General features: G+C 44.1%; 1 protein-coding gene and 1 long non-coding RNA gene across 2 annotated transcripts; one reads left to right on the top strand and one right to left on the bottom strand.

The window, feature by feature from the left end:
* Positions 1-1,759: 1,759 nt before the first annotated feature.
* Positions 1,760-8,227, bottom strand: CCNA1 (cyclin A1). Its single transcript, XM_075492001.1, has 8 exons — positions 7,888-8,227; positions 6,340-6,583; positions 5,991-6,112; positions 5,036-5,259; positions 4,190-4,394; positions 3,130-3,243; positions 2,318-2,451; positions 1,760-1,991 (listed from the first exon to the last, which is right to left on the bottom strand). Exons 1-8 carry the CDS (start codon positions 8,011-8,013, stop codon positions 1,940-1,942), a joined length of 1,221 nt encoding a protein of 406 aa, XP_075348116.1. The 5' UTR covers positions 8,014-8,227; the 3' UTR covers positions 1,760-1,939.
* A 451-nt stretch (positions 8,228-8,678) lies between these two features.
* LOC142405006 (uncharacterized) lies at positions 8,679-9,784 on the top strand. The gene is made up of 3 exons (XR_012774027.1): positions 8,679-8,694; positions 9,334-9,515; positions 9,682-9,784. It is a non-coding gene; the product is annotated as an uncharacterized LOC142405006 (long non-coding RNA).
* Positions 9,785-19,678: the final 9,894 nt, after the last annotated feature.

Here is a 19,678-nt window from a genome sequence, read left to right on the forward strand (position 1 = left end):
TTATCAACATAGGGTTTCAGGACACCTTATGTTCAGCCTGAAACATCATAAACAAGCTGGTACTCATAAGCCTAGTAGATTTAGCAAGACTCTTGCCCAGTACACTCACCATTTCCTTGCAAAACAGGCAACGAAGAAATTCACCACTCCCCATTGCAACTAGGCACCACTGGCTCTGACCTTTGTCCTGAGCCACCTGCTCTGAAGGAGTTGGCTGCAGGCATGAGTGAAGTTCATAGCCCACCTTTAAGATATTCATCCACAAGTTGTGAAATTCATCACATGGAGACAATCCATGGATCTAGACCCCCACCATAAAGTGGATACCAGAGACGTGAGCATGGGATATCTGGTCACATCTGTCATTATCAGTAAATACCAAGACAGATTAGTTTACTTGACTAGAAAGTGTTTAAAGCAAGAGACCAAGAACTGCATAGCTAGACTGAAACTGAATGCTTCCCTCCCTTATAGGATATTTACTTTGGGACAAGTGAATCAATCATTAGCACTACTTCCATTTTGGAGGAATACAAGGGTTTGCATTACTAGGAGGATTCACCAGCCTGGACAGGGAGGAGGCAGGAGGAAGAAAGTCTTACACACAGAGGGAAGTGAAACCTCTGAAGCTAAGAGAAGCCTCATGACACACACACTGGTATAATGAGGTTTTAAAATTAAAGAGGCTTGTTAGCTGGTACTTAGTACTTCTGCTGAATTGCATGTTAATGTCAAGTGTTAAGCATATTCTTGCTTGGAAACACATAATGCCCTGTACAGATTACTCTTAGGAAGCAGTAGGCACTGAAGGTTTTAAACTCTTACAGTAAGAGAACGTCTCAGACTTACCTTGCCATTTAGATGAGTTGACTATAGTTCTCTACATGTTGACCAACATGACCAACTAATTTTTTAACTAGTTTGGACAGAGGTTGTGTTTAAGAGTACTCAAGGTAGTGTTTGTTTTGGTGGGTTTTTTTTTAAATACCTAACAAATAACTAGGGGGCACAAGACAGTGTAGCAACTCAGCATAAGATAGTTAATAGTAGCCCTGTCCTATCACCCCCTTCCTGCTAATAGTGATCTTTCTGTAGAGATTGCAGAGCACACATGTTCACCAGTGCTCTAGTGGCAGGAGAGATCATCTCAGACAGCTATGCCACAAGATTAGTCAATACCACAGGTATGACACAGCAGCCATCTAGCTCAACTCCACTGTTCCAGTACCTTACATGCCCCAGCTTCTTCCTCATAGCTGTTAGCATTGCTCTCTACTGCAGTCTGTCCACCAGGGTTTGAAGTGTAACTAAGGCTCTGCCAGCCACAATCTCCCCTTCCTCCAACTCCCTGCAGAGGAATCCCCCTTATTCACCTCCATAAAGGGAAGCTTGACTTTCACCTCAACATTGATCTTCTACACACAAGTTCAGAGTTCATAGACCACCTGCATCTGGATGTTTTTGCTGTGATACAGTAAACAAGTTCCAGAAAACAGGTTCTGTTCACGGCCACATGATTTTGTCTCATAGAAGAGGAAGAAACAGATAAGGTACTGTGGTAAGTCACCCATGCCCATGGAGATGTCAGGTTGTGTTGGTTCAAGCCCCACTTTATCCACTCCAGCTAGCTTAAAAGCCCTGCTCACAATGATTTTATAAAAAACCACAACCCTTTCCACTCACTGTTACTGCAGATATTAACAGGAATCAGAAGATTCAGAGGAAGAGTGTAATAAGACATTTATTAAAAGTGCTGTCAGTTATGTTAAGAGCTATGGTCTAATACCCTTTTTTAAAAAGGCATCTAATTAAAAAATACTAGCTAAAAACCATTCTGATCACTATGGTTACAGACACATGACCTGCAGTGCTCTATGAAATGTTAGACCAGCTTTGCTGATTGGGACAAAGTAATCTTCAAGTCCAGGATCCACAGTCTCTATTGTAGAGGAAGAACTGCTGGGGGCTCCAGAAGAGACACCTGCAGGTACCTGGGATAGAAATGCAATCACTAAAGATATTAGTTTAGCTGACAAATTTAAAGATTCACCTTCTTGTGCAATACACTGGGGAAGAATCATCCTGCAGCATTGCAGAAGAATTGTTATCCAGTACATCTGTATACCTACAGATGAACTACTCTTCTGGTCAGAAAAGTTTTCCCCTCAAGAGGCTGACAGAGGCTTCCCTTTCAGGAATAGAAGCTGACCACTGAGAAGTTTGTCAGCTACAGCAGCTGTAGCCCCAGCTGCTAAACTAGAGTCATCCTGTGCCTATAGCCTCCAAGTTACAGAACACTGGCTTCCTGGTTACTTACTTTGAGTGCTTATACTTCTCCTTAATCGCTTGCAGTTGGCAATGGGGAGCATCAAGGCATGCTTTATGCAGATCAGACAGGCAAGGCACTATCTCACTTAATGAATACCCAGTGAATGAAGCAAGTGTTTCCGGCTGTTCAGAGGAGAAAAACCAGTGTCACTATTGTAGGCAACATTCATCTAGAAGATAGATTTTCTAGAGAAGCAGAAAACAATTTTCACAATATCAGTGCTCACTCTAGATTCTTTAGGCTTGAAAAGGATTCAAGTGTGTCCTGCCATCAATTTCACTCTAGGTCTTCCTTGGTGCCAGGAGATCCAACAAGAAGCTCCTCTGCTCTAAGCATGTGGCATCCATTACATCTCTCCTGGATCCTGCTCTCTGCTAAAGCTATTCCTCCAACACACAGCTGAGAGGCCTATCAATCAAGGCTTGCATTAAAGCAGCCACTCAGTGCAATCACTCCACTCAAGTAGGCACATTCAGCTCTCCCCTCCCTCCCAGAAAGCCCTCGAATTCTATTTGGGGGAGGAGTTTTGGAGATTAAAGACTAACAAGGCCTTAGGTACAGACTTGATGTAAGTGAGCAAGACACCAAGGTCCCTCCCATTTCAGAGAATTAGCAGGGTATTTCAGGTTGATTTAACATTCATTTATCAGGTAGTCCCATTAGCTCAGGAATAGCTACTCATCCTAGGATGTCAGCCTTTATAACAACATACTTTGAAGCTACTCCTTCTGCTTCTCAGCCTAGTTTTAATAATAACAAAAGACTTGAGCTACTCATTAACATGCAGTTGTTGTTCTTACCCAGAAAGACCTGTTCACTGTATAGTTTGCTAGACAGTAGGCTGCTGCAGCAGTTTGTGAAGGAAGGTACTTCAGAAAAGGATCAGCTTCAAGGAGACTCAGCTCTGCAAGATACTGAACAAAAAACCCACAAGTTTTTCAAACCAAATGAACCTAACTGGTACAATCGGTCCAATACAGCAAGCACTGAAAATTGTCAATGGTCTCAGTTTCATGTAAAAAACATGAGTTACATGCCTGGTGGGTAGAAATAGCATTCTAGTCCTGTTGATCTTACAGAAGAACCTTTAGCATGTTTGTGGGGACAGAAAGACCCTTTGACACTTTGTCAAAGCCTAAACAATCTATGCTGTAATCTGAAGTTCTGGTCCCATCATCAGCTCTGATGTAATTTTACAGATAAGAGACTTAGAAAATTCATGTTTTGTAAAAGTAACAAACACACTCTTCCCATCCTCTGAGGCTCTTGTTCATATAGATGGACTTAACTCAGAGATCAGGCATAAATGGACAGCTTTAAGAAACAGAATTTGGGCTCTGTTGGAGTGGAGTCACTGTACAATCCTATACCCTTTGCAGATAAGCAGCAGGTCAGATGTTTTGCTGTAAGCTTGGGTTAACCTGTTTCTAAGCAGGGTTGCCTATGCAGTTATGCAGGCATATGCTGTATCCCTGTGTAGCAATATGTAGTACCACCATGCCCAGGGCAGACCAACTATGCAGGCACTGTTGAAAAAAAACAACCAGATTCCTACCACCTAGCTGCCTGGTCAGTGCATTATCCCTGACCAGACAGATAGACCAAACTTAGGATTTCCATGAGACATTTATCCAGAAGTCTCAGCACACAAGCCACCTACTAAAGGTAGTAGGTTACAAAACATCCAGTTTTAGGCCTGTTACAGTCCCAGATAAGATTTGGCATGAGAAAAAGAGTATCTTCTGATAGAGCATAGTATAGTAGCAGAACCTGTCTGCTCAGTAACTTAGTGAAATACAAGTGGTTCTGCTTTTAGGATCACTTCTCCCCCCTCAGTCCTAAAATGAGGATAATTCATACCCTTGCAAAGTTCTCTGTCCTGATACAGACTCCATGCCTCTGAATATACTGAAGGAGGAACTGGTTGATGGTTGGGGCTGTCAGGTCAAAAGCCAACACTTTGAGAAGCAGGTGTTCCATTCTTAGCAGCTGCCTCTTTGTGTAGGTATCATCTGTTATATACACAAACTCGTCCACTTCTGGTGGGTAGATCTCTTCATATTTCCTGAAAAAGGAATACAGAAGCCACATCTGTCAGCTTGAAAGTTATGGTAAAAGAAAGCTTTCTGCTGGACTTATATCAGGACATGTGACACATGAGCACATGACATTACTAAGATTTGTGTAGCGCTCTTATTTTCATCCTGCCTCCAGGCTAGGAAGCAATTTAGTTTCAAATTTGGGCAAAGATGTTTAGAGGAACTCCAAGTCAGTATAGATAGAAACACACTCACATTGTTAGCTCTAACAGCAAGCTCTCAGAGAGAAAGTCTCAGTAACACAATGCACTCCAGACAAAAACCCATGCACTCCTAGGTTATGCTGGGTACCCCGTCTACTTAAAGCAGTTCAAGGCTAACTGCAGATTGCAACTGTGAATCTACTACAGCCTTACAGGCTAGCAGCCTAACACAGTAGCGGGTTTGCTCCTTTTGTTACAGTTACGAGGTTTTCCCACTACAGTTCCTCACATCAAACATTAAATGTTTAGTTTTGCTAGTGTCAAAGTAGGTGAAGTTGTTAATCTTGAGATATCATGAAAAGCTACCTAGCACTGCAAGCTTCAGTCCTTCAAATTAAACTAAAAGACTCAGTCCAAAAATAAGTTTTAGCTCACTGAGATTTCAGGAGATGATAAACACTTACGCAGCCAGAAGAATTGCTGCTGTTCCTACAAGCTGCAGCTTCCCTCTGAGAACAGACATACAGGAAAGAAACCTGTCCAGGAAGTTCACCGCCAAGTACAAAGTCTCTGTCCGAAGTTTATATTCTTCCCCTACTTCCACCAGCCAGTCTACCAAGATGGCACGCATTCCTGTTGTGATATCTGGTTGCTTCCTCATGTAGTAGGGCTTGGGCCTGAATCTTAGCTGCTTGGAGAGAGAGTCGAAGAATCAGGACTGTCACCCTGAAGAGAGCCATCGACAGCTGAGCCGATTAACATTCTTTATACTTATACCAAAAAGAGCATGAGTTGTTCCACTATTAATAACTCATTACTATTAACTACATTTATAGTGCTAGTAGCATTAATAAGCAGCTAGTAGCATCTCTAGAAAGTAGTATTTCTACACTAAAGAGATAGGAGCTACTGTGTTCGTAGCAGAATAGTAAAAGGACTGGGCTATGGACAACCTTTGCCATCAAACACATACGAGCCATTCAGAGGGACCTGAAAATGACTTTGAACAAATGACATTTTTTCCCCCTCTTCCTATTGGGAAACTGCACTTCACTGCTCTGATACAGAAAGGTAGGAAAAACTACCACTATAGCAAGAGAGCTGTCAGTGACATCACATCCAACTGCTTTAGTATTTCTGCAGCATTTAACTCCCATCCGCAAGAATTCTTCATCCCAAAGAGTCAAGAGATGTTCCAACAGCAGGGTACTTCTGGTATGCAGACTAATCTTTCAAGATCTTGTCACTGTCTAGAAGCTGCTTATGATTCTAGCATCAGAGATGCTTTTACTGCTTGCTTTCTCTCCTTTGTAGCTCAGTGGCAGTCACAAGTTATGCTGGGGCAGCCATATATCTTTGCAGTATTGCAGCTCATCACAGAGACCACAAATATCTATAAGCTTGCTACAAGCCACTCACTTCAGCCTCTCGGAGGTACTGATGAATGTCCTCTGCATACTCTCCCACAGTCAGAGTTATGGCATCTCCCATGTGATCCTCAGGCTGGGACTGGAAGGATGTGTCCACTATCATAGGAGATCCTAACAGGTAAGAGGAACCAGCAAGACATTTTTTGTCATTAGCTTCTTCACCTTCTCCTGCTACTTCTAGCACAGAAGCGTTGCACCTCATGTAGACACAATGCAAGTTATCCTGAAGTGTTATTTATTGTTACATAAGCTACCCGCTAGCTTATCAGCATCACAATTCATAACCACCCTACATATACTTGTGCTGTTGGTACCACCTTAGTAGTAACAGGAGTTACCTGTACTCAGATCCAGCAGTAGGTGAATACTGGATGTCATTGCACTAGTATCCAGTTCACACAGGCTTGATTCCAGCTCTTCAGCCACTTGGCAGCTGTAGTTTTCTTTCTGTTCTGGTTCATCTACGTAGATAGCAAACCCTTGCTTTGATGCAGCATTAACCATGCAGTTGGGTAATTCATCTTTTCCAGATGAAGGGATGGTGTTTTCAGAGCCAGAGAAGCGTCTGATAACAGCAGCACCCTGAAACAGAGCACACAGTAATGCTGTGGGAGGGCAACTCAGGAAGAAGAACAACAGTAAGCATCACTGGCTTTAGAAAAGAAAATCACCTTCCCTGCCTAACAAACACCAGTAACATAAAAGTTTACTGGAAAAACATAAAAGTTTACTGAAGTTTACAGAAAGTAAAAAAACAAACATAAGAGTTTACAGAAGTACTGCTTGTTGCAACAGACTCCTCAGAAAGAGCGAGGCGTGGTCAAAGCCAGGAACCAGGGGAGTAGCCTCATCTCCAGTGCCCCCCACCAAGGAAAACAAGGTGAGGGTGCTGCTCGGTTCTGATGGGGCTGGCAAGTGCAGGGTCTGCTCCATGTTCAATTCTGGCAAGGAGCAGCTCCTTTAAAGTGCAGCAAATTAAGTAACAAAAGGAAGCACGCAGGCACTACAACAGACTTATGAAGGACTTCACCTGCAAGAATGCATTTTACGCCGAGTTACAAACCAAAGTTTGAACTTTTGAGCTCAAGCATCACAACCCCTAGGACTACAACGTGTGACCAGGATACAATCCTTCACATCACCTACTATCAGCAAGCCACCAACCGAGTTAGGGGCTTTACACAGTCACAACCAAGAAGAGTTTATGTACACATAACAGCTGCTATTCTAGGTCCTGTAAGTCAGCACAATAACGTTTTCCCTGCCACACCAGCAAACTCCAGGAGGGCCCAAGGAACAGAAATGCAGACAGACACCCTGCTGTGAACTTTAGTTTCTTGAAGGTTCTGGCACCCTGAAAGGAGGATGGTCAGCCACACGGCAATGGGACCTTTGAGTAAGCATCAGTGAATAGACTTGTCTTAAACGAATTTCTTAAACCTATGCTTTTAGAGGGTAAGTGCCCAAATAAAGTCTCACCGAGCCTCCCTTCCTTCCAGGAGGCATTATTTGGTCAAAGCATTTCCACGGGGAAGCGTCTGTAGATTAGGACTGAGCAGTTACTGGCAGGGTTTCTCGGGAAACTCACGCTCATTACTGGAGCCCGGTTCAACCCCTTCCCCCGCCACCCCCAGGCCTTTACCTGCAGCCTCGAGAGAAGGTGCGTGCGCCGCCCACGCTTGCGGCAGGCGGCCAGCCCCAGGTGCCAGCCCGGGGCAGGGAGCTCCCCCGGCCCGCGGGGAGGGCGGCCGGCCGCGGCTTCCTCGGGGAGCCCGGCAGGTGGCTGCGGCCCCTCGGCGGGGAGGGGAGGCGCGGCGGCCGCGGCACCGCAGCCGGGGCGGCTCCGCGGGCAGCGAAGGGAGGCTGCCGCCGCGGGCGGGGCTCACCTGGCCGCCGGGCCGCTGCTGCCCGTTCTCCGCCAGCACCCCCAGCACGGCCCGGCCGCCGCTGCGGGGGGCAGCGGGGCAGGGCTCCCGCCGCCCCGCCCGGCTCTTCTCACCGGTGCGGCGCATCGCCCCGACGTCGGTACCTTTCGGAGGGAAAAAAAAAAAAAAACAAAAACAAACACACAACAAAATAAAGTCGGGGAAAAAAAAAAAACCCACAACAAAAAAACCCCCCAAAACCCAAACCACCAGAAAGATTTGGTTACGCCTCGGGCAGCCCCTCCCGCCCCGCAGCAAGGCAGGCGATCGGCCGCGCTGCCGGAGAGCCCGCACCGCCCGGCCCCGCTCGCCACCAGCCCGCGAAGGACGCTGCGCCGCGCACCGCCGAGGAGGCCGCCCGCCCGCCGCCCCTATATAGGCGGCGGCCAATGGAGGCGGCGGCGGCGGCTGTTGGCCGCGGCCAGTTGGACGCCCGGGCCGCAACCCCCGGCGCCGCCGCCCTGGCAACCCAAGCGCGGCGGGTCGTCATGGAGACCCGGCGGGGCCGCCCGCCGCGGGCCCGGCCGCGCTGCCCCGCGCGGGGCACGGCACGGCCCGCGCAGCGCCCGCGGACACGAGTGCCCGGCCGCGCCCCGCGGCCCCCGCCGCCGCCCCTCGCCTCGCACCATCTACTATTTCTAAACATCCAGAATGTAGGAAAAGCGTGTGTAAGCGACAACGGCGGCTGTATGGGAACAGTGGCGGTCAGAAGAATCTGACTGCCCTCCTCGATAGAGGAAAAACAGGAAAGAGGAGGGTTTAGCTGATGTAAGCGTGGCTTTGACTTTCGCGACAGCCTGACAGAGTCTAAGCGAGGGGACGGCTGCAAAACTAATGGCAAGAGCAGTTATCAGCCGTCAACGGTGGACATGCAGAGCTTTATCAGAGGAATTAGGCAGCGGCTTGTTCAGTGCCATCAGAGATTTTCACCAGTGATGTGGATAACGACACAGAGAGCACGCTTACTACATGTATGGATAACACCACCGACGGTGCTGGGAAAGGCTGTGGCTATGCTGGGGAACAAGATTAGGTTTCAGAAATCATCTTGACAAAATGCTCTGGAAAAGCGGGATGCTCCTGAAGCACAAGTGCAAGGTCAGACAGAGCCATCGGCTGCAGAAGGGCGGGATGGGGAACAGCCAGGTAGGTAGCAGCTCCATGAAGAACCAGGAGGTTGTGGCGAACCTCAGACTGAGCATGAGTCACCATGCTCGTGGCTGTCCTAGCGTGAACAAACAGGAATATAGCCTGTGTGGCACATGAGCCCTCTGAAAGTCCACAGTGAAGACAAAAGAGCAAGCAGTGTAACAGCTTAAACCTCAGCAAGAGATTTAGGTTAGATAGCAGGATTGTGATGCCCCAGAAGAGACAGCATGGGAAATTTGGGGATTTCCCTTTTCGCAGATCTGTAAGAGCAAGTTAAAGAAACTGAGGTCAAAAATGTCTGCCTTGGCAGCTGCGGTACTTCTTGAGGTGCTCTCCAGTGTGCTTGAAATGTAGGAGCTATGATCCAAAATTTGGATGCATCAAGCAGGGTTTTACACCAGATTTGGTTTTGCAGTTCTTGTCATCCACACTGTATTAAGGTCTGTATTTTTTTCTTCCCACTTTTCTTATGTTTATCTTTTAATTGACTTCTTTTTTTTCCCCCAAATTAATTTACTATAGGAGGTAAGTGGTATATCTCAAGGTGAAAAATGCTACCCGTGTTTGATCTGTTGGCCATGTAACACTACTTTGCCTTTTCAACAGGAGGATCTCCATGTCCTTGCAGCAGCACGGGCGGAAGCAGGTAGTTGTCACAGTGGAGCTGTCACAGCTACAGGCGTGGGCACATGCAGGTCAGGGGGGCAGAAGGTTACGCTGTACTTCTGTGTTCTTCTCTTTCTTTCATGTCACCTCTAAACCCCACGTTTGCACAAGACAGACTTCACTTGGGGACACTTGTTTAAACATGTTCATGCAAAGTTTTAATTTCTGGAAAAAATCAGTCTAGCTGCCAGCCTTTGAAATTAAGTGGAACTTTAAATACTCTTTATCCTATTGTTTTGATGGGATTACTAAAAAATATTGAAAAAATCCTGTGCTATGATATATGTAGAATCTATAGCAGTCTAAGAAGGTGGATATTAATCAAAATGATTTCTAAATGTGTGAATATTCCACATTTTAATAAAAATTTGCAGTTTTAATAACATTTTTAAAAAAAAGGCTTTTGCAATTTGTATATTTTATGTGTGAAAAAAGCCCAGTCTCACACTTTTTAGCAATAAATGAAGAGAAAAATGGGATTTTTCCATCAAAGCAAAAATTTTCTTTCTTTAAATTACAATTTAGCAATGTTTTTCTAATTCAGGAGGATCAGGACTCTGATGTCAGTCTTCCGTTTCAGTCTTTCAGAAGAATTAAAGTTGTATATTCAATAGTAAAATGTTAAAATATAAAAAATAAGGGAATGGCTTAGGAAACTCATTCCCTCAGGACATCAATGAGACGGTGGTTCTAGGGCTCAGATCCCCAAAGACATTTATGTCCCTGCCGCCCTGGTTGCGTGCCCGTTCGCATTCAGCACGGTCTGGCCTGCTGCGGACAAGGACTGCCCTGCTCCTGCCCACTCACTGCTGCTGCCACCCTTCTGCTGGCACACGGATTTGTGTGGTCGTGGGACAAACCAAGGACCTAGTCCACCTGGAAAGTAACACAGCCGCAACAACAACACAGCGTTGTTACCAGCGGGGTCAGTTTTCTGAGCTGGGTTTCTAGACAGCTCCGTGAACTGTAGGTCCAGCACAAAAGAAATTATGAGACTGAGGTACCAGCATCAGGAGGGCCGTGGGGGTGGTGCCATCCCTTGTCTTTATAGACCTACCGCTCCATGCCTGAATAATTTTAATTGCTGTTGAATTTTTCATGATTTTTAAAATGTTATCCTATTCTTTGCCAACATTGAAAGTATCAGCTGTTCTTTCAAGGGATCCTCCTTTGGCAGTGCCAGAGCTGTTTTTTTTATTTTCAGGAAAAACATCTGGGTATGATACTGAGAGAGACGAAATATTATGTAAGTACATATTTTCAGATAGGTAAATGCTGTTTGTGAAAACTGCCTGTAGCTTATAAAAATAATCTTACCTCTGCCCAAACATATTTTTTCTAACTTCTCAGTCTCTCCATCTGGTGTTTGTCACGAGAAATGTCAGAACTTGGTAGTTATAGGTCTAACACATAACTCGCATTCATACAAAGTTCACATGTCACTCCTAGCCAAATACATGGATGGAGGTTATTTACTAAATTCATCTTCAGTCAGTGAATATCCTTTACATCCAAATACCCATCATATCCATATACCTTTTAGACATAACTGAAGAACCTCAGCTACCCAACAGATGACTTATTCATATTTTTATATATAAGCAGCATATGGATATCCTCAGTAGTCATATAGTACATTAATGTAACTGAAATGCCTCTCAAATAGCTTTTAATGAGGTTATCTAAGCTCCAGTTTCTCAGGAACTCTTTGAAACAGCCCAATATGGATTAGTACTTGAGGGAGGCCAGTGAGCTTTGCCAGCCACTACTTAATTGTATAAAGCTTTGGGCCATTAATCATTTACTTCTGAGCTTCCCTGTGTGTGCTTGAGAGGAAACTGAAGCCTTCCTGAGTGTACTCCTTAGGGCTTCTTGCAGTAATTACTGTCTTACTTAGGATTTCTAGGAAGACAGAGAAGTCAAGAGCAATTCCTGACTTGGTGAGGATGCTTCCTTTGTGGCTCTGGAGAAGATAGTATTAAAGGGCTGGTTAGGACTCGTCTCTGTCTCGTGAATCTTTCCTAGCTCCTTAGCTCTTTCTTCTTTTTGCAGTTTTTTCTTTGAATGTTGAAATTTCCGGATTTGGCACCTTTTTCAATTAAAGGGACTTCCCTTCTGCCATGCCATAGGAGCTGGCATGGGCTCCTGCTTTCCTCTCTGAGGACCACTGTTAAGTCCCAGCTTTTACACAGCAAGCTCTGCACAGGCTTCAGTTCACGATCCCGGGCATGGAGAGTGACTGTGCCTGGCCTCCAGTTCTGCCCCAACATTAGACTTCCCAGAAGTGCCACAGAGGGTTTCTTTAGAGATTGAAGAGTTGGATTTTATTTTTAAATTTCCTTTTTATATCAACCTTCTTGCAAGATTTGTTTACAGGAGAGAGAAATGTTGTCTGTACAAATGCAGGTGCATTGTACTGTGCCTGGGAGCAGGAGGAGAGATGAAGCACACTCTGTTTTTCCCTTCCTCATTCAATTGAGAGTTTTCGAGCTACCACCACCACCACACCCCCCTCCTGGGATCTTGGTCATGTCACCCTTATAGGGACCATCCTTTACCTCTGTGGCTTGAAACCACATAATTCACTTGTGCTCTAATTATAAGCATGCAGTGGCAAAACTGTCTTTTGAAAGGAAATCATAACATATTTTGACCCAAAGTATTTTTCTGCATATTTCTTCCTCTCTTGAGCTTGAGAAGGAGATAGCTGCTTCAGAAGCTCCCAGCAGCTCCATCTGTCCACAAATCAGACCACTGTCAGCCTTCCCCTTCTCTCTTCACCCTTTGAAGTATTTTTCATCCCTAATGTGTTTTGATCCCTAGGTTTTCACCTTGGCCTAAATAGCTATTTGGCCTGCAGCCTGGAAGTAGCATCTTCACTGGTAATAAAACAGCCATTGTCTTACAAATAAGTGTCAGTATAAGATGAAGATGGGAAGCCATTAATGTAAGACTGTTGCAACTTCCCAGCCTTGTTCGCTAAGTCTCATATTGAATTACAACACGATATTCATACAGGAAAACCCATTCAGGCAGGTGAGACACAGAGTTATTATGACCTTGGCCAGGTCACATTCAATATTCGGCAAGTTTTTTCAGACCAATGTACTGAGCAATCGCACAGCAGGTCCGTGTGTGCTGCAGACTCTTCTGAGGTTAGCTTATTGCAGAGGAACCCTGAAGTCCCACTGCATAGCAAATTTAATGCATGGCTGCGTAATACCGTGGAAAATGTGATGTGGGAGCAGTCTTTGAGTTCAGAAAGTTTATTAAAAGGATTATGAAATCTCTTCGACAGTGAGAGCAGTGCCTGGACTCAGTGACCTGCAAGGTCCCATCAGGACATTGTTGTATGGTCTTACAGCAGCAAAGCAGCGGAGCACATGACCTCTCTTCTTTCATATGGCTGTGATTCCTAGGGTTATGAATAGCCCCCTGGCTGCTGTTTGCTTTGATTATCATACCAGTAAATTAATTTCACATTATTGAAGAATACATAGATTTTATCTTGAGTTTCAGTGGTTTTCTGAACTACCAAAATCAGAAAAAGGCCAACAATTCAGACATGAGTCCAGGGCTCAGGAGTTGTTGGCCAAGGCATACAAACAAGACCAAGACACAGCCTTGGTTGAGCCACCAACTCTCTGCGTACATTAGACAGATCACTTTGGCTTTCTCTCTCTGTACTGGATATTTAGCACAGGCCCAAACCAGCACTCAAGTCCAAACTTACCTAGTATTCCTCTACATGAAAACCGACAGTGAATGGTGAGTTTGGACAACTCTGTAGTCCAACGAGAAAAAGCTCTGTGCATCCAACAACCTAACAGATAGGATCACATATCACTGGTAGCATGGGCAGTCACAGACACAGTCTGTATTGCTTGGCTTATGATAGTGCATTAAAAAGGGCCAGAAAATGTACACTACCATGCAGTTCAGCCATCTATACGGTACAGTTGTTAGTACAGCTCTGCCATGGTCCCTGCTGCAGTTCAGGCCCATGGCAGATTGTGCTTTTCACAGAATCACAGAATCACAGAATTGTATAGGTTGGAAAAGACCTTTAAGATCATCGAGTCCAACCATAAACCTAACACTACCAAGACCACCACTACACCATGTCCCTAAGCACCTCATCCAAACGTCTTTTAAATACCTCCAGGGATGGCGACTCAACCACTTCCCTGGGCAGCCTGTTCCAATGCTTGACAACCCTTTCAGTGAAGTAAATTTCCTAATATCCAGTCTAAACCTCCCCTGGTGCAACTTGAGGCCATTTCCTCTTGTCCTATCACTTGTTACCTGGGAGAAGAGACCGACCCCCACCTCTCTACAACCTCCTTTCAGGTAGTTGTAGAGAGCAATAAGGTCTCCCCTCAGCCTCCGCTTCTCCAGGCTAAACAGTCCCAGCTCCCTCAGCCGCTCCTCATCAGACTTGTGCTCCAGACCCTTCACCAGCTTCGTTGCCCTTCTCTGGACATGCTCCAGCACCTCAATGTCTCTCTTGTAGTGGGGGGCCCAAAACTGAACACAGGATTCGAGGTGCGGCCTCACCAGTGCTGAGTACAGGGGCACGATCACTTCCCTAGTCCTGCTGGCCACGCTATTTTTGATACAAGCCAGGATGCCATTGGCTTTCTTGGCCACCTGGGCACACTGCTGGCTCATATTCAGCCGGCTGTCAACCAACACTCCCAGGTCCTTTTCTGCCTGGCAGCTTTCCAGCCACTCTTCCCCAAGCCTGCAGCGTTTCAACATTTTGTGAGCAAAATCCAAAGGTTAACATGGCCAGGGACCAGTCCCCATTGGCAGTAGACATGTGGACTCCCTGTTTTGACAGATAAGAGAATCTAATACTCTAAGTTTTTCTGAGCCTAAATTCCTAAGCATAGAAGAAATGGTCTGAGAGTAAGGATTGTGCTTGTTCAGCACCCTCCAGAAGCTCAAAAAGAGGCCATAATTGAAAGAGGTTGTCAGGATGCAATCAAATTAGTAGTATCTGCCATCTGGTTTCCTTTAATCTTCTTCTGTTTCTCCTTTTGCCGTTCCATAACTTTTCGAAATGCCCTGAGCTTTTGCAAAGTTACACTTGTCCAAAAGAAAAAGTAGAAGAAAACCAGAGCTATAATTTATTCTGTTGCCTTCACAGGCAAAAAAAGAGCAGAGATAAAAAGGAAGAAATACTGTGTTTAAATCAGAGTTTCAAAACACTAAATTGCTTTTCTAAAAATTTCAAGAAAGTTTTAGAAAAATAACTATGTTCTCAGTCGTAGAAGATGGAAACTATATTAGAACCTTTATAACTTTTTTTTTTTTTTTACTAACCCTTAATCTAAACTTAATAGTGCAGGTTGTACTGATTATCTAGTGTTAATTGGTGTAATTTAAATAGGGGTACATGTACGCTTGTCAGCTGAGGCTATGTGTAATATTCACCTGTAATTTACAGGACGTAAAAGCAGCTTCTTCCATTTTTTCATTCTATTTCTTTAAACTGTTGCTTATGCACACCTGATGTACTTTAAAATCTATGTTTCCCCTCTATCTTCTGTGAATGATGTCTACATAATTTAATTTGTAATGCATCAGTATTCCTTAGGCTTCTCTAGAAAATACTTGGTATTTGCCTTTCAGAATCATTTAGTGGTTGTTTGCTGTCATAACTTCGCCAGTGTTCTCTATTAAGCAAGTTCCACTAGGTTTCATGCACTAAACCTTTCAGTTATAAAAAAGAAAACAATCAAACTGCCACATACATAGAATTTCACATTGTGCAAAATTACATTTTCTCTATGTGTATTAGGGCTCTGCTGTGACACAAACTTTTGTGTATTTTTAAATATACTGACTTTATAAGATCAATTAACTCCAAGGCTTAGAGTTAAAGCTGTCTTCCTAAATAGAGGCCTAAATTAATAACTCTTACTCATTGCATGTATGATAGCAGATTATCAAATCTGAGAGCTGAAATTTATCTGGAAAGTGAACCAAGTGATTTTCCTCAAGCCAAATCACCAGTCAGTGCGAGAGGTTCATATTGCCTGCAGGATCAATCGAGCAGCCCATTTTGTTACATGGGACAATTTTTGTTACCATGAGACCATTTCTGATTCTTACTATGCTGCATACCACTATAGCACATATATTAAATGTAAAGAGGGTGCGGTAATTCTTACATAGAGATACAGAGCCAGGGGCATGAGGGAGGCCAATAAATGTAGGACCTCAGTAAGCAGAGTGTTCTTGAAAGTCCATTCTGCAGAACAGCCCAGAGACAACCATGTGAGGTCGGTGTAAGAAGAGCTGTGATGATCCCAGAGCAGCCCTCAAAAGCAGGTTCCTGTTCCCCAGATGTTGAATGTCTTCAGAGTTACAGTACACAATCCGTGTGCTTGGCAAATGCTGTGCAAGGTAAGACTGTGAGATTTGCCTGTATTGTGCACATACTCATCATCCACTTGCTATAGAAAACAGAAATAATCTGTGAAAGTCCCAGGGTGTTTATGTAAAGAAGGAAGGGAAGCAGGAATATATCCTACGTCCCAGACAGAGCCATAAGCATCTTGTTCCCTCTACAGGAGGAGAATGCTCGCTTCTATGCTTGCAGCTGCATTGTGCACGGCATGGTTGATGCTGGGAGAAGCCTGATGCGCTCCGCATCCTTATTATCTCTGTAGGTCCCCTGACCTTGGAGCACAGCCTGCCTGCAAATCCCATTGCCCTCATGCTAGATGATAAAGGGACCCTCCAGGAACAATCCTTTGCCACTGTGTCTCATGTCTGATAGCAGGCAGAACTCGCCTCAACGAGCAGTGGAAGCTACCAAGCTGGCATAGAGCACCAGCTGATGCCCACAGCAGGGAAGCAAAGCCTAAAGGCTCGAGCAGGTGCGAGATTTTTCCCCTTCAGGGTTGTAACGATCCTAACCAGAAGACTATTGTGCATCAAAGAGTTAGTGATCCACATAACAGTGAACCTGAGTAGGCACAGGCCGGTGCTGTGCTGCACGTACAGCTTGTCCTTCAGGCCTGTGCTGTGCTGCACAGGTCTCGTGGCCGCGGCATAAACTCGGCTGGGTGATGGTAACAGAGGAGCCCGCAGGCAGCTCCCACTTGGTATTGTCGATTACACCACCTGCATGGCCTTGTCTTTATCTTAAAGTGGAGCAGCAAGTTCTCATGTGAACATACGGTTGCTTGACGGCAGAAACAATGAATACAATATCTTTTGTCTAAGAAAATTCTATAAAAGGTCTCAAAACCAAAATGTCAGTGAACCTTTCTACAGGTGGGATCTGTGCCACATGCCCTGAGCAGAGGTCTGTCTGGTGCCGCACAGCCTGGGGTTCCCAGCACCTGAAGGGACGTAACATTATCTGTATTCTTTCTCTTTCTTGTGTTAGCTCCAGGAAATGGTATTTTAAGCAATGGCTTATGGAGTCTGAGTGCCATTCTTACTGGGATCATAAGGTACACCAGCCCCAGTGCCTTGCCCTAAAGGGTGTCAGCAGAATAGCCTGAAGCTGACCTCAAAGATGTTTCTGAATCAAGTGGTGTGACAGGTGACAAATGTGGCTCCAAACATTTCCAGCTTTGGGGTTGCTTCTCCACAGCAGTCCTAGGCTGCTAGTGCTAGCTTTGTGACTATATAGGTTGCCCAGCACCGCTGCAGTTACTCCCATTTCACCCAGAAAGACAAAAAAATGAGTTTTTTCCGTATCAAAGCAATCATAGAATATAAACTATACCTTTTAGTGCTGCATGTGAAGGGAAAACATCAAGCTTAAAATCAAACATTTCTGCTGTCCTTATTTTATTCCCTTACAAGTTTCTCTGTATCATAAAGCAGCTGATAGCATACTTTAGCACTGTGCATGTTTTAAATGAATGTCCTTCACAGAACATTAATATCTCCACCCTGCTTTTCATTTCAGAACAACACAGGAAAACACCCGTAACTTTGACAGAACCTTGAAACGGTTCTGCATAATTCAAAATAGACATTTCTGGATTGTTCCAATCACTCTCTTTCATAACCATCTAGCTCCAGTGCTAGGCCCTTCTGCCAGATATTGCTGAAGTGCATGCTAAAATGCTCTTGTTGCATAGTAGATCTTTTCTCAGTCAGGCCCTAATTTATAGTCCCTATATTCACAGCATCTGTTACTCAGCTGTTTTTGACAGCTGCTGTTCATTTCTACTCAGAAGCTGACAGCTGAAAAGTTTCAAAAGAAATTCATGTTTTGACTTGACGATCCTATGGAAGCTGACTCTTGGGCTCTTTTTCTCGGGTTACAAATCACAGATAAGTTTGCAGAGTGCAGCATCTGGACATTAAAAGAGCAGTTATTTATTATTTGTTTCTATCAGTTCTACTTGTTCATGTTAGTAATTCAAATGCAGTGGCTTGTATACATATAAAGCAGATGAGTTTTGTATGCATGATTAGTTGGAGATCAACTACCTGTAATAAATATTGAGGCAAAATTTATAGCAACAGTAACCTTGGAAAATAGTTTTTTATCTTTGTTGTTTTGAAAAGTAGATGCAATGATCACCATCTATACGGTTGTGAAGGCAAAGGCTATTCCTGAAGGCCTCAGCTCAGCAGACCTCTGAAGTGCCAGTGTAAATGCTGCATGTTGGATGTTGGACGTTGACAGGGTGGTGACTTCTTTGGGACTTTTCACATGCTAAAATTCATACCATAAAACTTTGTTACAGCCAAACTAAAGGATGTAAGCAGAACTGGTCACTATAATTGTCTGAAGCCATTTTAACAGTTTTCTTAATAGAACAGCAGTTTGAGATGAGATTTCCTTTTTGACTTATAATAGAAAGAAATCAAACACCAAAACTTTCAGATCTTATCTTTCAGTAGTTTAATTTTTTGATATTACAAGCATTTATTTAAAATTAAATTGAAAATCTCTGTTGAAAATCTCATGAACGATCTCTGAACAGAAGCAATGTATGTTTTAGTTTTGGAGGCAATGGTCAGACTGACAACTATTTATCAGAATGAATCATGACAAGCAACTGTTGTTCTTCAGTTAGCTCTGCATGCAAGATTTGGCATTGCTGGAGTCTGGCAATGATTTTATCTAAACTGGAAGAGAGGTTGTCCTCTGAACTCTATGCCTTACATATTAAGTACACGACTGCATGCCACCATGCATGGGTGAAGGGAGAGATATGTGCTTAGACGGAGGATGGCTTAACAGAGCCATTGGGCAGTGGTTTTGTGTCCCTGGCACTCTTTCCCCTATTTCCCCTAGAAGTCAGTGATAAGGTTCGTCAAAACTGTTAGACGAGCTCCTTAGACATCAGGCCATTAGTGTGGATTTCATAACCTGTGAAGCAAATACGTTGTACTGTATTGATCGTACCTGGAGCATTGCAGTCTTGCTGTTTTCAAACTAAAGAAAAATACAAATATGTGGCTGCTTGCAACAATGCACTGTTCATCACAAACTGTATACAGGATTATTAGCCTTATGGCCAGGAAAGTGTATTGAAAGAAGAAGCAGAAGTAGCCAAACTCTTCCATTAGTTGGAGAGTACCCCTGCCTTTTTTCTTTGGTTTATGTGTTTTAATTGGAATACTGTGTGGTTTCTCCACAATATAATTTTAGCTGGCCCTTGATTATCCGAGTAAATTAGTTAATGATGCTTGCTCATTGCAATTACACTTTCCCATTGCAATTATCTGAATTCTGCTGTTTCACGTTGTCTATAATGAATCTGTGTTCATAATTACAGCATATTGCTAATAAATGTTTGTAGTACATGTATGGTACAGCACTGCTTATGTACGTACACAGGAGCTACTGTTTAATGCAGTTGAGCTCACACATTCTTATGCTTACTGCATGCTTTGCTAGTGATAAATGATAGCCATTTTTCTCTACTACAGCCAAGAACAGAGATTAAAA

Source organism: Mycteria americana, chromosome 1 (assembly GCF_035582795.1).
Source record: "Mycteria americana isolate JAX WOST 10 ecotype Jacksonville Zoo and Gardens chromosome 1, USCA_MyAme_1.0, whole genome shotgun sequence".
NCBI lineage: Eukaryota > Metazoa > Chordata > Aves > Ciconiiformes > Ciconiidae > Mycteria > Mycteria americana.

What these genes read in the sequence shown, in the direction of transcription:
- CCNA1 (XM_075492001.1), bottom strand. Translation starts at nt 8,013, where the DNA reads ATGCGCCGCACCGGTGAGAAGAGCCGGGCGGGGCGGCGGGAGCCCTGC. An exon ending in ACTGCTGGATCTGAGTACAG is followed by an intron (nt 6,113 to 6,339) that starts GTAACTCCTGTT and finishes CTTACCTGTTAG; the next exon opens with GATCTCCTATGATAGTGGAC. An exon ending in GCAGCAATTCTTCTGGCTGC is followed by an intron (nt 4,395 to 5,035) that starts GTAAGTGTTTAT and finishes TTCCTTTTTCAG; the next exon opens with GAAATATGAAGAGATCTACC.